We start from the raw sequence: 16,029 nt of genomic DNA on the forward strand, positions 1-16,029 counted from the left end.
CGCGTTCGTTGGATGTAGCGTCCGCAAGTGTTCTTAACCGACTGTTGACTCATGCGTGGAGGCCCCGCTTTTTGCCTGCGAGAGAAAATGCTTGGGTGAAGTACTGCGAAGGATGCGTTCTTTTGTTGCAGCTTGAGGACGAACATTTCCCCAGTTGCGGCTACATGCCAGTAGCCTGCTCCTACAAGCCACTTGGCTGTACCATTCTGGTAAGTTGCTACCGCACATTCACTTACCTTTCACATGGTTTCAAATATACCAGCGGCCGCATTTAGGGAATCGGCTTTGTGAAACAGGACAAAAATGTCGTCTTCTGCATTGTATTGTCATTTTAAGCTATAGCGTACTTGTCTTTGCGTTAACGTGTTACGTTTGATGTCAATGGCCCACCGTATGTCATATTTAAAGTCAGTAAGAAAAAAATTTGGCTTCTTTCAATATAGCGAAGAGCCATCTATATTTAAGCTTGATGGATATATTGCTTGATGTTCAGAGGCTGTTTTTCTCGCTGCCGCAATTGCCTTTAAATGCAGGATTTACGACCGAGCGCCAAACGATAAATGGTTTTTTTCCCTCTTTGTACGATTTTAAAGGCAATGGCTATTGTCGAATTATCCCTTCCCCTTCAGGTTCTTTCAAACCACGCATGGGTTTCTCAGTTAACAAACAGTCAGCTCGGTAAGAGCAGTGGTAGTGCAGAAGTTCCCGACATGTAAATTTTTTTCTCCTCGCCTTCCGTAACATCTGTAATTTTTGTACTTTCTCTACCTGTTACTTTTCTACTTTCGTATTTAATTTATTTTTAAACCTGCTTTTGTATGCCGCGTGGCAAAAAGATGCAGGAAGAAATAGCTCGGGGACTGCGATTAGTGTAATAAGAACAGCGGCAATGAGTAATATTAAAACTATAAGGCATGATAACCCATGATAGGCAAGAGACGCGCTGGATCTCGCCTTGTCAACAAGGGCCCACATTGATTGATATTTTGAGTTTTCTCCTAAAGAATCTATATGTACTTCAAACGCAACGCGGGAGGGTTAAGAAATAACGTTTAATCATCATAACAAACGCCCATCTAGGTACACTAGAAATAGGCCTCTGCCATTGCTTCTTCAACTCCTGCAGGGATCTGTTTCCCTCAACCAAACCTAAAAATTTACGTACTTTTAAAACAACTAAAGGAGTTCAAGCCTTCCTAAGCACTGTGCACTGAATACGAAATGCTAGACTGTGAATCGAGGAACAGTTATTTTAAAAGAATATTTGATGTTCACGTGATCATAAACAATTACGAAGAAACAATTTTAAAACATACACAAACGTAACTTAGAGAATTGTAGAGGCCCTACGATGGTGTCAGGAGACGATGTGGCGTTTGAAATTCTGAAGAAGGAGAAACGCATTTATTTAGAAGCACAGTCAGTTGACGATGGTGGCCGCCGTTTTGGCGGCCGCCCAGGCGACTAATGAAGCTTGAGCCTCCTTGTCTGGGTAGCGCAACGCCTCCTCCCGCTGCTCACACGTGGCTATTTTTGGATAGGGGTCTCTCCGGCATCCCCACAAAAGGTGTTGAAGGGGGCCGAGGAACTGGCACGCAGTATTCTTGTGAAGGGTATAGGGCTGGCTGAAATTGGTGCAGTTTAGCGGGATTGGGAAATGTGTTCGTCTGTAAAAGACGCCAAGAGTAACAACGCTTTGGAAGTTGGGACAGTGCCGCTATACTTAACGCTAGTATTATTGTCTCCAGATTGCCGCGAACCATGCACTGGACTGGTTGACTTATGTTCAGTTATTACGGCACGTCTGCGCCGGGCTTTGTCATCTGTGTTGCAAGTGAAGCGCGTGTTCCAGACTTTCTTTCTTATGCAGCACAGGGTATCTCTTTTTATAAGACCAATGCTTCGGCCTTATGTCACTAGCCTAGGATAGTCTTCTTTGATCTGCACTGTTCTCGATGTAATTCGAACGTTCATGAAACACCCGCGCTGAAAGACAAATGCCCGGAGAGCAGACGCCGCGTCATTTGATTCGCCGAAACTCGCCTACGCACGTGACATCATTCCTGCTGCTTCGCCGCCTGTGTATTTTTTGAGTTGTAAGGGTAGCACAAATTCGCTCCAATAAACTTGCTTATCGTTCAAGACAACAGCATCTTCGGCGTCGTGATAATATTTCTTCCAATCTATGTTATTCGCAATCTACTATTTGCAGGCACCTCGGGATGACCTGGACGAACATGACTTTGGCAACCACGGAAATATAATTGTCAAAGAAATTTGTGACCTGAAGGAAACGAATAAGGTACGAAATATTGACCAGTAATAGGTTGTATTTCGGAAGGCGATCCATGGTTGTACGTGCCGCCAAGATAACATCAGATTTGAGCTTTGTTCTGTGGAAAGAAGTTTAGTTCCTTAGTTTCCTGTCAGCATTACCTGCGCAGGGAAGAATTTTATACAATCAATTTTTATCCGATCGACAGAATAGGTAGCACTCATACTGTCACGCAGTGAATGACGATAACTTTCGTGCTGAATTAAGCGGTTATTTTTTATCTTACCTCAGCAGCAAACAAGTAAAAACACACGTCGAAGGAGGAGCCGACAAATTGACGTGCACGTTGGAGCGTCCTCGACTCGCATGCTTTCTCGTTTACTATTTCCGCAGTTATCTCGACTGCTCTTGTCGGTACTTACGTCGAATTATATGTCATTATCACCGATTAACTGAGAAACTCTAGGATAGTGACCACAAAGGGACAGCCTATTTCGAGAGAGATTACGTCTGCGCAGTAATCAAGAAAGGAAAATGAAAAAATCAGGCTTTGCTTGAAACCCAGGATAAGACAGCAGGGCGAGGCCAGGCTATCGTAACAACACAAAGGTGAACAAATCAGAAGACATTGTTTGCGAGAGTAGTTTACTCAGCGCCGCTGCCACAGCTACGCTATGTGGAAAGCCGTAGGGGTGGTCCAGCTGCTAATGTATCTACGAATATGCATGAAACGCGAATTATTTTAGTGATTAGGCGCATAATATAACGAATTACTTGCGAGAAGAATCAATAACCTGTACCCTTGAAACGGAGGTAGCTTCACCAACCCGCAGACCATCCTGGAAACTAAAATCTTGCAATTCCTTTTCTCACATACAGTTTCCACGAACACGCGCTTCTTAAAAATTTTTAACAGGTAGGAGGCGCTTAACTATGAAACGATGAAAATTATCCATACGATTCGTGCACACAAATTTCAGAATTTTTAGCTCTTAGATAAATCGTTTCGAAAAGTCAAATGGGGAAATTTCTTATAAAATCTGCCAATATTTGTTAGGCCAGTAAGAATATAATTCTGTAGTAGATGGTCATAGATAATTAAGAAAATGGCTTTGAATTTTCTATATTTTAATCATATTACCCCTCCGCACAGGGGGACCTTGCTGTATGGTGAGTCTGGCCACCACGGGCTCGTGCTCCGCAGGGCTGCGTACACCTGTAGCCATCTGGTATTTGCAATACCACGGACACGAGTACATGTATGTGGGACCCACCCACGCCTTAGGCCGTGGGTGGCTTAGCCACGTCTAGGGAAAAAGCGTCATGGTGGCTGAGCAAAAGCCAGGGTTATTTTGGACCTTCACGGCCCCCTGGCCGGGGCAACACGCCACTTCGGCCCCCGCTTCCCGCATACGGGCCTCCCAGTTTGCCCCGCCCACGGGAGAATCAGCCCGTCAGCTTTTCGTCGCCTCCTCCCAACTTTTTCCCTTTCCTATTTGCTTTCTTATCCCTGTCATATCATATTTTATTTCTTATTTCTATACTTTTCGAGGCGGTGAGGGGTAATCATGTGCAATGACGTCACTCGATCCCGAGCACAGGATTATGGTGGCAAGGTACGGATAGCGTGTTTCTAAGTCACGTTGCCTTGTTGGGCTCCGTGTTGGGCTGCCAGCCTTGCTACCGAATATACACTCTGCATTTACGGCTTATTTTTTCACCCCATCAAGAAAACCCTATCAGTCCTTGAACCGGGCCCGGACTGCAGCCAGTAGTATCAAACCGGGTTTACCACTTCAAACCTTCAGCAAATACCTGCTTTTACACTCAGAACAGAATACACATCCGGCAAAAAATACTGTTCGTCCTTGCAAAATGCCTCGAGGACATTATTGGGAAAGACTTCCATGAAACGAAACTGGCCTCAGGTGACGTGTTACCAGAAGAACAAAGAAAAAACAAAGTGAGAACCTCATAAAACATGGCGCCCTGACTCAGTTAAAAGGTACAGTCACACAACATCGCAGCCTAAATACAACCAGAAGGGTTATCTCTGAACGAGAGCTGCTTCATGACAGGGAAGATGGTCTGCTCGAAGGACTGAAAGCCCAAGTCGTAAGAGCTGTGCGGAAGATTACTTTGCGTCGCCCTGGTGAGGAAATCCGAACAAAAGACATTGTTTTGACTTGAAATCGTCCAGCACTTCCTCAATCTGTCAGTGCGGCATTTATTGCCTGTCCAGTAAGTCCGGTCATACCCATTCCGCAAAGATGCTTCAAGTGCCAGAATCGTGGCCATGGTACTCAGCCCCGCCGGAAATGACCCATCTGTGCTCACTGTGCAAAAAATTGGCCACACCAGGGACAATTGCAACAAGCAACATGTGCAATGCCCTAACTGCAATGGACAACGCTCTGACTTCTCACGTGTACATCCGGCAATGAAGAAATAAAAAGTAATCATTCAAAAAAGTGACAGAGAACCTAACGTTCTCCCAAGCACGCGTGCAGCATGCCTTGCTATTGGGCAAAACTTACGCAGATGCACCTCGGCGGGGGTGGGGTGTCATCTGGTAGCTGCGGGAACCCTGTGCAGCGAGGCAGACCTGGTTCCGCCAAAGCTCTCCACTCCGCATCAGAAAGTTGCTACTGTGGCTTGTACCCTTGCACTTCCACTTAGGGCAAGGGCCGCCAGCACAACTTCTGTCCAGGTCAGCGATGTTGACCTGGCTTTGCCTCAGGCAAATGTGAAACAGCAGGAGGTTGTCCCTGTGGCTACTGCGGTTGCAGCTTTCACAGCCGGTTACAAGTTGAGCGTCCACAGTGGCTGTGGAAAGCATCATGTGCATTCGTGTGCCTTGGTGGTGCCGGGCACCTACCGGTATAATAGTTACAAGCGACTCCCCGCCCTGGGGCCCGGCCCTTGTGTGGGACCACAAAGCTTGAGAAGTTCACCCAACTTGTACGGAAAATCGCCCCCCAAAAAAGGGGCGGTTGCTAAAACGCAGAAACGTTTGAACCGCAGCGATTGCTCAGAGGTACAACACTCGCCTCGTATGCGGGAGGTACCGGGTTCGAATCCTGGTACCACCAGGCAGTCGCCGGTTTTTTTAGTGGGTACAGTTGTCTCTGGTCGAGTGCGGGCTCTTGAAAGGGGAATTTATGCCTGGGAAGAAGATTTTGCCCTTGTGAGGGGCCCCTGACCCTTTCCATCTGGCGAGGTCCCGGTCTTCTAAAACAGCGCAATGCCGGGGGGCGATAGTCTGGCGGCATGTCCTGCCAGAGGCGGTTACAAGTTGAGCGTCCGCCGTGGCTGTGGAAGTCACCACATGCATTCGTGTTCCTTGGTGGCACCGACCTGCAAAATAGGGACAAGCGACTGCCCTGCCTGGCGCCGGCCCTTCTGTGGGACTTCAACGCTTGGGAAGTTCACTCCGCTTGTACTGGAAATCACCCCATGGAAAGGGGCGGCTGCAAAAATTAGCATCAGGCTGGATCCAGTGCTAATGCTGAGACCTCTAGCACACATTCTGGTTCCCACTGCATTGTTTCACCCTAAGAAACAGAAGTTGAGGCCATGGAACGCCGCCGTGGCACTGGTCGCGGTAAACCTACCAAATCAACGGCCCGTGAGATCATTGCAGGCGGACGTGACTCTCCAACCCTACGATACCGTTGAGAAGGGCTCCCAAAACACGGATAACAGTTCAAAATACATGGCATGATCTCTTTTTTCTCATTTGTTGATTTTTATGGCTGCGGGAAGTGTTATGCATTAGAATCGTAGGGGGTGAAGAAATCTACACGATATTTTTACGTGGCGGCAGCATGGATGACATAAATCATGAACGGTCTGAAGCGATCTATTTACAGTAGAGATGCAACCTATTTACAATTTGGCAATCACGAGCTCGAGCAATGTCCCGTGCAAACCCTTTTCGTCGTTGTCGTTAGAGGATGACCATGACGGTATGCTGAACCGTCCACTTCCTCTTCTCGTTACACTTCCTCCGGCGACGGTGAACGTCCCGGTAGAGTTCACAGTCAACGAACCAGCGCAGTGAAGATGAAATGAATATAAACAAATGAAGTCCTTGCCGCCACTGATGATGATGATGGTATGATGATGATAGGCCCCAGAACAGCGATGCCCTTCGACGCCACGAAGGAACCTCAAAACCCCTAGAACCACACCGGAGAACTGTTGGGAAAGTAGATGCTGTTGGGAAACACTTTGAACATGTATTCAGTTTTTCGCACTATACACACATTTTTACAACACAAGACGACAGCTGAGCGTATAGCGTTTCATGCAAACCAACGTTGGAATGAGGGATACAATGCCCTATTTAGCATGGTTGAATTTGTAAGTTCACTGTCGGCATTTCAGCCCCTGGAGCTGATGGAATCACCTAGGACGTAACCAGACACCTACACAGTGACTTTCTCTATGAATACTCTGTCTCTGTAACCAAATATTGCAAACAGGCCATTTCCCGAGAACATGGAAAGAAGCCATCGTAGTACCACTTCTTAAAGGAAAAACGAATCCTTTATCGCGCACTAGTTACCGGCTAATCGCCTTGAGTAGCTGTTCATTTAAGATCTTCGAAAAAATGGGAAATTGGCGAATTTTTTACTTTCTCCAGTTTAATGATCTTTAGGACAAATATCAAACAGGCTTCATGCCTAGAAGATCAACTACAGATAGTCTGGTTGCTTCTGAATTATACGTGAAAGACGCCTTCGTCCATAACACTGATTCTCTGTGTTCTTTGACGTGAACAAGGCGTACGGCAGAACATGGCGATACCCGCATATTGCTGGATTTGCAGTCATTTGGCCTTACTGGCAATATGCTTAATGTTATTAAGGACTATCTCTCTGATTGCACATATCGTGTTCGTGTGGGTAGTGTGCTTGCTAGAACCTTTTTTTTTAAAGAAAATGGCGTGCCCCAAGGGGGAGGGTTGAGCTCTGCACTTTTTTTGTTAAAATAGGTTTGCTAGAAAGTTTCTACGCCCCCCTGTCTCGTACTCTACCTGCGTTGGCGACATTCAAGTTAGTTTCAAGTCTTGTAATTATCCATATATGAACGCCACATTCAATTAAGTGAAAACAGACTGGTTACATGGTATGAGAAAAACGAGGTTACGTTTAACGCTGATAACAGTGGTGTTGTGGTATTTTCCAGGCAACGTGGCGTCCTTTCCCCGTCCCTGTACTACGCTCCAAGGTCAGCCCATACGAGTGAAAAATGAACAATGTTTCTGGGCAGTTTACTTGTCCACAAACCTCACATTCATTCCACATATTAAATTAATAAAAATGAACTGCCTGAAAACTATGACCTTTTTAAAGCTACTATCTCATAAGCCATGGGGAACGGATGTAACGTGTCTGCTTTCACTTCTTAATAGTCGCGTAAGGTCAAGGATGGACTATAGATGCATCATATACCAGCCTGCAACCAAACGGCGCGGAAAATGTTGGACCCAGTATACAACTGGGGGCTTCGATTGGCCTCACGTGCATATCGAACGAGCTTCATGTCATCCATGTGTGTTGAATCCAATCAGTAGTCCTTAGAGAACTTGCGATTCTACACTGCTCTGATATATGCTGCAAAGATCACTTGTAATATGGAACACCCTCTGAAAGCCACAATGACAAATAATACTAGTATTCAACTCTCCGCAAAACGAGAATCCACAACGCTGCCCTTTCCTTTTGCAGCATCGTGACTCGTAAAGCAGCTCCAAGTTCCTCTTGCTAATGTTTACTGTACCTCTATTTATAATTAGGCGGCTCTGCGGGGCATTTGACCAACTCACTGTGACATTCCCTTCAGAGCAATACAAAATATGTTCCAACCTTCGTTATTACATTACATTATTACGGTATTACATCACGTGATTACTCATAGAAGGCAGGTGAATACTACACGGATGCCTCGAAGACTTCTGCAGCCGTGTCTTGGGCTGCAAATGGCCCCCTTTTTGCTTTGTTAAAACAATGAACAGGAACACTAGCATATTTATTGCAGACGCATATGCTATCCTACTAGCTTGGAATCAGATTCTGCAAAACAAAATAAGAGCTCAGGGATATACACTTTCTCTGAGTGTTGTACAAAGCATTTATCTCTGAAGGCTAGTGAAAACCGAACTTTTAGTACTGTTCTAAAAAGCACTGTACGCTGCTTATAGCCTCAAGCTTTCTGTCATTGTGTGCTTGATTCCTGGCCACTGTGGCATTGTTCGAAATGAGGCCGCTAATAACAGGGCGGCAGCTGGTGCCTTTCGTACATCAAAGATATTAGGCTGGTTCGATATGAAGATTTCAGACTTTATGAGAGGAGGAAGCTGCACGACCACTGGTAACAAAAGTAGCATAAAGAAATATGTAATACATTTAATGCCAGTAAAATTAACACATAAAAGCCTCCTGCTGACAAACATGCCAGATCATAGAAGTGGACTTATGCAGACTCGGAGTTGGCCACATACACATCACGCATTCATACGTGTTGACTGACACAACTAAGCCAGTGTCATCGATGTGGGGGCAGCTGTCTGTCCTTCATACATATTTATTGAATGTAGAATGGGCAACATTGAAAAAAAGCGCCTCATCAATGAAGTTAACACATATAAAATTCCGTTGCGCCATTCATTATTGCTAGCACTCATTCAAATTTTCTCTTATAGAGAGTTTGTCACCTTGAAGATGTTGACTTTTTAAAGCACGCATCATACTGTCTCTAATCTCACCTGAGCTCATGACGACTTGCAAAATAGTCGCAGTGGCGGCAACGGAGGCGTTACCCCTGTGGTGCCTCAACAAACAATTTCTTAACAAGGCCCTATACACGAATTTTCTTAGTAAATTGTTAACGTAGTACAGTTATTACTATTTCTTCTCATCTCATCCACCATCCTCATGGCGCTCTTTGCCTTTGTCGGCCCTGCGCAATTAAACCACAAATAGATAATCAATCAATCATTTGATCGATCTATCGATCGATCGATCAAGAATACTCACCTGAAAATGTGAAAAGAAATTTTTTAAATGCATCCATTTACGGTTTTTTGGAGCGTGAGGCTGTTTCATCCATTTCTGTATTGATTTTTTCATGAAAGGTGTCCGAGAGTATTTAAATTTTTTAAATGTTTCTCTCCTACAACGTAAGGATTTGAGTATATTTAAGGCTCGGCTCTATGTGTGGAACGTGGTAGCGTTATCGTACTCGTCAATGAGGAAGGTTCTGCAAAGCGCCCGGGAAAGGTGTACGGGAGCGCATTTATCGCACGTCTATAAAGAGCGACGCGCGCCACAACGTGATACCTTATACAGCGGCCATCAGAGTACCGTTTCGGTTTGCCCTCGAGCGGTCACCGCTTTCCTCTCCTGTTCGCGCTCAACCTGCTGGGGCAGCCTTTTACCACCCCTGAGCTTTCAGTGGGTGCAACGAGGGGGAGTGCAGGATTTCTCGCTCGGGCTTTACAGTGACTAACACATGGATTTTGTGCGCCACGGGTTCTTAAAGTACAGCCAACGGATTCTTGTCAACTACCGTATTTATTCGAATTCAAGGCGGTCATGATTATAAGGCGAGAATGTGGTTTGGACAGCAAAAAAAAAAAAAAATCCCTACCTATATATATGCTGCGCTTCGGAAATAAGGCGGGGTATGACTTTGAGACTACGGATTTTAAAATACGGTAAATTAAATACGGTACACGCTTTGTACACCGCAAAAATGGCTTGACTCTAAACACCTTAAAACGAAACGAATTTGTTTTTCGAGTGGGTCCTGGAACACCTGAAAGCAAAATTTTAGATCTATTTTACTTAAGTACGGTGCCAAAACGAATGTTGCCAACCATGAAAGTGAGCCGTGCGCAAAGATACTTTTCACTCTACGTGGGGGGAAAAGAGGTGTTTGAAAACTTGTCCCAAGCCGAAACAATAAAGTGTAGTCTTTCGTCTTCTTTTATGCGGTTCGTCATTATAGAGCACTGAAACCAACAGTGCTGTCTATTACGTACGGTAGTGTCACGTTTAAGCAATACATAGGGCCACGTTTCGTATTTCAAAAATGTTCGACCTAAATTAGGCTTATTTCGAACCGTTTATTTAGAAATTTATTGGGGTTGGCCCAGTATATATAACTTCGGCTTTTATATGAGCTATAGAATACATTCCGAGAAAGGCGGTTGGCAGTTTTTTTAAAGCTGGGCGTAGCAGTTCCACTGAGATCAGTAAATTGCTCGCTCTTACGCCTCCAAAAACCCGTAATTGGTCTTCATCTGAACGTACCTCATCCTAGTTTAGGCATTTAAATTTAGGCTTTTGTCTGCCCAACAGAGCGCAGTGTTGATACAATTGTCGAAACTTTAGAAAAAAAAAACTGCGAGCGTGTTGCGAAGACAAGTCCTGAACACACTCTTGTTACAAGGTTTTTTGCGCCTATTCGATGCACTTAGGTCGCATCAGTTCAGAATACGTTGATTACATTTGCCAACACCATCAATATCAGCTGAAAAATTCCTGCCGTTTTAAAATCACGAAGGACACTGCAAATGGGCTAGTTTCTTCGCTGGCCAACAGAGTAGAAGCTATGCAGCGTTATTGTCAGTTCCAATTAGACCAGTTTTATTTCGAAGGCGCTGTTTCTAGAAGCGTTGTGCAAGGTTCTCAGGAGCCTCATTGGTCCCGCCATGCCAACTTGAAACTTTCTGCTTTGTGCTCGTGCAAATATTGTATAGTGGCTGATTCATGCTGAGAATGTGGCAACATTTTCTTGCTTCCTGTAACTTTTGATCTGCTTTCGGCTTTTCAACTACATGCTTACGTTTCTTTATTTCAGAAACTTGAAGAGGGCATGCAAGATGTGAAGACCACTCTGGTAAACAGTTTTTACATACCCTTTACCTCGCTTTCGATTTGGTAAAAGGTGCCGCTACATTTTGCAGTTTTCTCTGCTCAACAGGCTCAGCTTGAAAATAAGGCGAATGTTTTGTCCGATTATCGTTCGGAAGTCGACAAAACGCTTGAGGAGCTCAAGAAGCAGATGGAAGTAAGTATGGCAGGTGGGAGGCTGGGTGATGAAATTTAGCCATACACAATGAGAACCTAATTTCTGTTAGACGTCAATTAATCTTAGTGGTTGAAACCACCTTTGCTTACCTACTAACGGGTTTTAGAATTTCCATTTAGAGTAGCTCTCCATGTGGAAGGGGAACTGGCCGCCTCATTACTACCCACTTTGAGCAGCTAGCCTATTAATATTTCGGTACTACATTCCTTCCTTGACGTCGGCGCTTTGTAACAAACATTTTTTCAAATGTTACTGATGAAGAAATAAAAAAAAATCAACAAGGGTTTTCACAAATCTCTCAATATGACTTAGTGTCTAACCCGTATAAAGTTGGCTCTTGGGTCCGAGATAGTCGTACAGGTATTAGACGCAAGTTAAGGCATTATTAAAGATTTCAGCGTACCCAAGTTAACATTCGACATCTGGGACGAATTCGGATGCCAAAACGTAATCTGCCAGCCCCCTAAATTTAAGGAATATTTTATTTTTAACAAATTAAAAAGTGAAACCATCACTATGCTTAAGAATTATCGTTCACGCATTTCCAAAATTAGCTCCTTATCATCAATGCATTCGAAGTAATTGAATTCATTTTTGCGTCGGAATAGCGCCCTGCAAGATTTCTTGCAAATCAAAATAAAGCTGGTACAATATTTCCACATACAAATCAAGAATTGCATTAGGTACCATACTGAAATCTTCTCCAAAAACTGATTTCACTGAATGTCCCATGTACACTGACAAACTGGATCTTGACGTCTGGATCTTGACGACCTGAATCTTTATGTTTAAAAACAATTTCTTCGCATCGGCGCTTACGTTTTCTGTTGTGGCTCCGTATACTCCGGAGTTCACAACAAAGTTTCGCCGGGACAATCTTATATGTTGTCTAAATTAACGAGATAGCCTATCTTACGACCACAAAAGCGGAAGTACTCATTTATTTGTGGTGGCTGTCATTTTTGCGAAGTTCACGAGACAACTCATGACAAAATCCCCCCCTCAGAAGTATAAATTCTGTATTCTTGCAGCTTACACCTTAATGAGGGCTCGCTTAGACTACGCCTGTACCATTTGAGATTCCCTCACTAAACCTCTAGCTACAAAAGCAAAAAGAAAACGAAGAAAAAGCGTGCGCTAATTTACCGCTACAGAATGGTTTTATTTGTTTAAGTAAATGATTTTTTATTTTTCTTGAGTTCACTCTTTTTTACATTCGCAAAAGCCTTACAAGCCCAGCCAATTACGAAGCAACAGGGAGGCCTATACTCTTCCCATAATTTCCATGTTTGCATACGGCTCAAACCCCACTTTTTGCTCTAGTATCTCTTGTGTTATCGTGAAAGTGTGTTTTTGTTGGCTGATGAACGAGTCCAGCGAACAGCTTCTGCCTCATGACATGCAATAGTTAGGAAACCTTTTTCTCGTTTCTCTACTCTGCCACAGTTCGCCATAGTGCCTCTTCATTTCTAATACGAAAAAAGGGCACCATCATTCGAATGTTGGGTGTGAGTATGCAGCAAAACCTCCGCACGATCATCATGCTCTAAGGTGGAGCAGGTTTTGAAAGAGGCTGCGTGTAATCTCATGGGAGCCGTGATAATTCCTTTCGGGGAATTCTCACGGCAGTTTCCATAAAAGCTGGCTGGAGTAAAATTCGTTCAATAATATTACCTCCCAACGTAACCTAACATAACCTAACCTCCCCAAACCTAACGTAACGTACCCTAACCTACTCCACCCAAAGTATTCTACCCCGCCGAACGTATGATCATCTACCCTAGTCTTGCCTAACTGCGATGAGCCCAGGCGAACGACCAAGAACATAACCTATATTCCCCATACTTCAATGCATTCTAGAGTCGTCGATGACTTGATATAGTAATAACCAGACCGAAAAAAACCAAGAAAATCACGATAAGCGAGAACCTAAAATATTACGAAAGCTACAAAAAAAAACCTCTAACCTGCTCTGTCTCGTTTAAAAGCAGGTGGTATATCAGAGCAGCAGCTGTAGAAACAGATTTTCAGGGAATATGTGTCCCAGAGAACATGCGGGTGGCATGTTTAGTCAATCAAAGCCGACTGCCATGAGAAACTTCTAACGGCAATTCTCATGGTTGCCGTTGTAATAAACATGCCTTTAAAAAAAACTGCGCCTTGGAGAATACTAAGGTCGTAAGAGTGGTCTCATGGTTCACAAACAAAGTAAGAGCAGATATTTCAGTGACGGCAGGCTAGTGACGGCAGGATGGAACACTATTCATATAAAAAGAAATGTGGTTCATTCTTCTGTTATAGGAATCGGTAAAACACGAAAGCGAAATGTGCAGCGAAATCTGCCAATGAACATGATTTGACGGTCGGTGGCTCTCACCTTGGTGTGCTTGGCGAGAACTTCCTGCTGGCGGGTCGCTTAGGCAAAGGTGTACTGGCGTCATTCCCGTGTGCGGATATGACGTCAGTGAAACCTTGGTGTATCCCGTCATAAAACACTTTCGTGTTAAACATAAAACCCGAAACCGAACAACCCTAAGTATAACGTACTGTTTGGATTTAAAGGTTGCTTCCCCGCAAGGAGACTCTGTGTGCAGGGGTGCACCCTTTACAAGCCCCCTGTCTTTTTTGTACTGGCGTCACTTACGTGGCAGATGTGGCGTCACTTGGATGTTTGTGTATTCCGGAATAAAACACTTTCGTGTTGGAAATTTTGCCGGGCGCGGCAAGCCACAAACCCCACACGGGCACATCGAACAGGTAAAAGATCCGGGAGCGGCGGAAGGGTGTGTAACAGAATATAAATGCATTTTCGAGGCAGGACACACTCTTGAAAACAAAAGAATGCTTTGTAAAAGCAGCGCATTGTGTGCTTTAGCAAAGTTTCTTTCAAGTAACTGCTCAAAGTTGTTTTTTGACTACGAACCTTTCGGCGTATTTTCGATTCCGCACTCTTTCACTATGTGCACCAGATTCGAACAGGGCAGTCGCTACTTCATCACATGTTTGCAGCATAGCGCGGGTTTCTGCGATGAATGCACTTCGCATACCAACGCACTAGAGATCCGAGAGATCTCTTCCCTGCGTCCTCAAATTGCAATTGTATTATTGCCTCGATTCCGCCGAGTCTTGCCACCACGTACTTGCTGTCAGAATATATGGTCATGGTCCTATCGGGGCGCTCCCCCGCCTTTTAGTTCACTTCGATGTGGTTCACCGGAAGCTGTACCGCCTCCAGCTTGCACTGCACTATTTTCGGCGTGGTTTCGAACGAAACGTCCGCCTCTGCCCCGCTGGCCCGTGAGGAAAAGCAGCAGTGACGTGGTTGGTGGTTGCACCGACGGCGGCGTTCCCTGTGATTGCATGTTTTTGCATGTCCGCTGGCGGCGCGGCTTCGGCAGGCTCATCATTTTGGTGGGCCTTCCTCCAGGCCCACGACACGGGTTTGTGGGTGTGCGGCCAATGTCGTCCTCCCATTGGATTCGGTGGCGGCAAAATGGTAATAAAACTCCTCCCGTCGTCTTTGGCATGCCGTCGGTGGCTCGTGGGACGCGTGTACTCCCGCTCCTGTCAAACTTTTTGTTCGCACGACCTCCATCTCCCGCGTAGATTTCTCAACACTGGGCTCGCAAGACCCTGGCATCCAACTGATTGGCCGTCACCCTGTGCACTGTGTGCACTACAGCGCTCGGCAGCTGTATTTTGTTCGGTATGTCGTAGTCCTTGAGGACGTGTGAAAATTCAAGTCGCTGGTTCATCCTGCCGGAGGTACGTGTTGGACAACGTGACGAATTATGGTATCGCAAAGCCTGAAGCTCAACCTACCATGCCCATGCAGCAATAAAACGCAACCCTACGAGTGCGATACATGTTGGGTGATTCACGTAAATAGCAATTTCTGTTCCAGAAAGTCCTTGATAAAACCACTTTGGAAAGCGCTATAGTGGAATAGAGGAGCTGTCGATGCAGGTGTGACGAGGTCTGAAATTACGGATTGCGATACCAGAACGTGCTCAACAAAACAAAATCCCGCCACCACAGGACATGAGTGACTCCCCATTAAATTATCTGCACACGCGCAACGAAGCCAGCAGGCGAGCTCTGCACTCCAAGCAACACGCAAGGCAGGGCAGGTGTCTGACGACGCGGGATATCAGCGAAGCGGATATCTACGCTGATAGGATGAGCTGAATGCTCGCTGTGAATTAACTGGCCAGTTAGCAGTGTACAAAACGCCGTGTTTGGCAGAGGAAGCGAGAAAGTTGGGAGCCCGATTCCGAGATACCTGCGACGAGAACTGTTTACTGCGAAGCGAGGTACGAGCGCAGCAGGAGACGCAGGTATCCGTGCCGGACAACGCCAAAACGGCTTACTCACAATGTTCTCATCCCTAAATGCTTTCAGGTGCGTAAAAGCACAAATCTGTTTTCCTGCGTTAAATAGAACAAAAAAGGCGGTGGAGCAGCGGCTACAATAGATTTTATGAAAACATGGATTCGCGGCTCAGCTTACGTTGAAATTGTGGTGAAAGAATTAGTTTTGTTTGGCAGCACTAGTTGGGTGTAGCAGCTTTGGTTGGGGAAGCTTTCCAATGACACTGGGATTGTGTTTGCAATGGTGTTCGTACCTTCGTCAGCTTTTCTTAGCAGCTCGCT

The 16,029-nt window shown here is 45.2% G+C and overlaps 1 protein-coding gene across 3 annotated transcripts in view; it reads left to right on the forward strand.

The window, feature by feature from the left end:
• The window catches only part of LOC144157716 (TNF receptor-associated factor 5-like), a 53,722-nt gene that overhangs the window by 35,142 nt on the left and 2,551 nt on the right, over positions 1-16,029 (forward strand). For 2 of the 3 annotated variants that reach the window (XM_077688497.1, XM_077688496.1), the window contains exons 6-10: positions 132-209; positions 2,213-2,302; positions 7,469-7,510; positions 11,147-11,185; positions 11,270-11,356. In XM_077688497.1, coding sequence (XP_077544623.1) covers positions 132-209; positions 2,213-2,302; positions 7,469-7,510; positions 11,147-11,185; positions 11,270-11,356 — 336 coding nt within the window. The remainder of the gene's footprint in view (positions 1-131; positions 210-2,212; positions 2,303-7,468; positions 7,511-11,146; positions 11,186-11,269; positions 11,357-16,029) is intronic. The other variant, XM_077688498.1, reaches the window with a different exon arrangement.

Source organism: Haemaphysalis longicornis, unplaced genomic scaffold (assembly GCF_048455015.1).
Source record: "Haemaphysalis longicornis isolate Haplotype H1 unplaced genomic scaffold, Haemaphysalis longicornis Haplotype H1 scaffold_10, whole genome shotgun sequence".
NCBI classification, from domain to species: Eukaryota; Metazoa; Arthropoda; class Arachnida; order Ixodida; family Ixodidae; genus Haemaphysalis; species Haemaphysalis longicornis.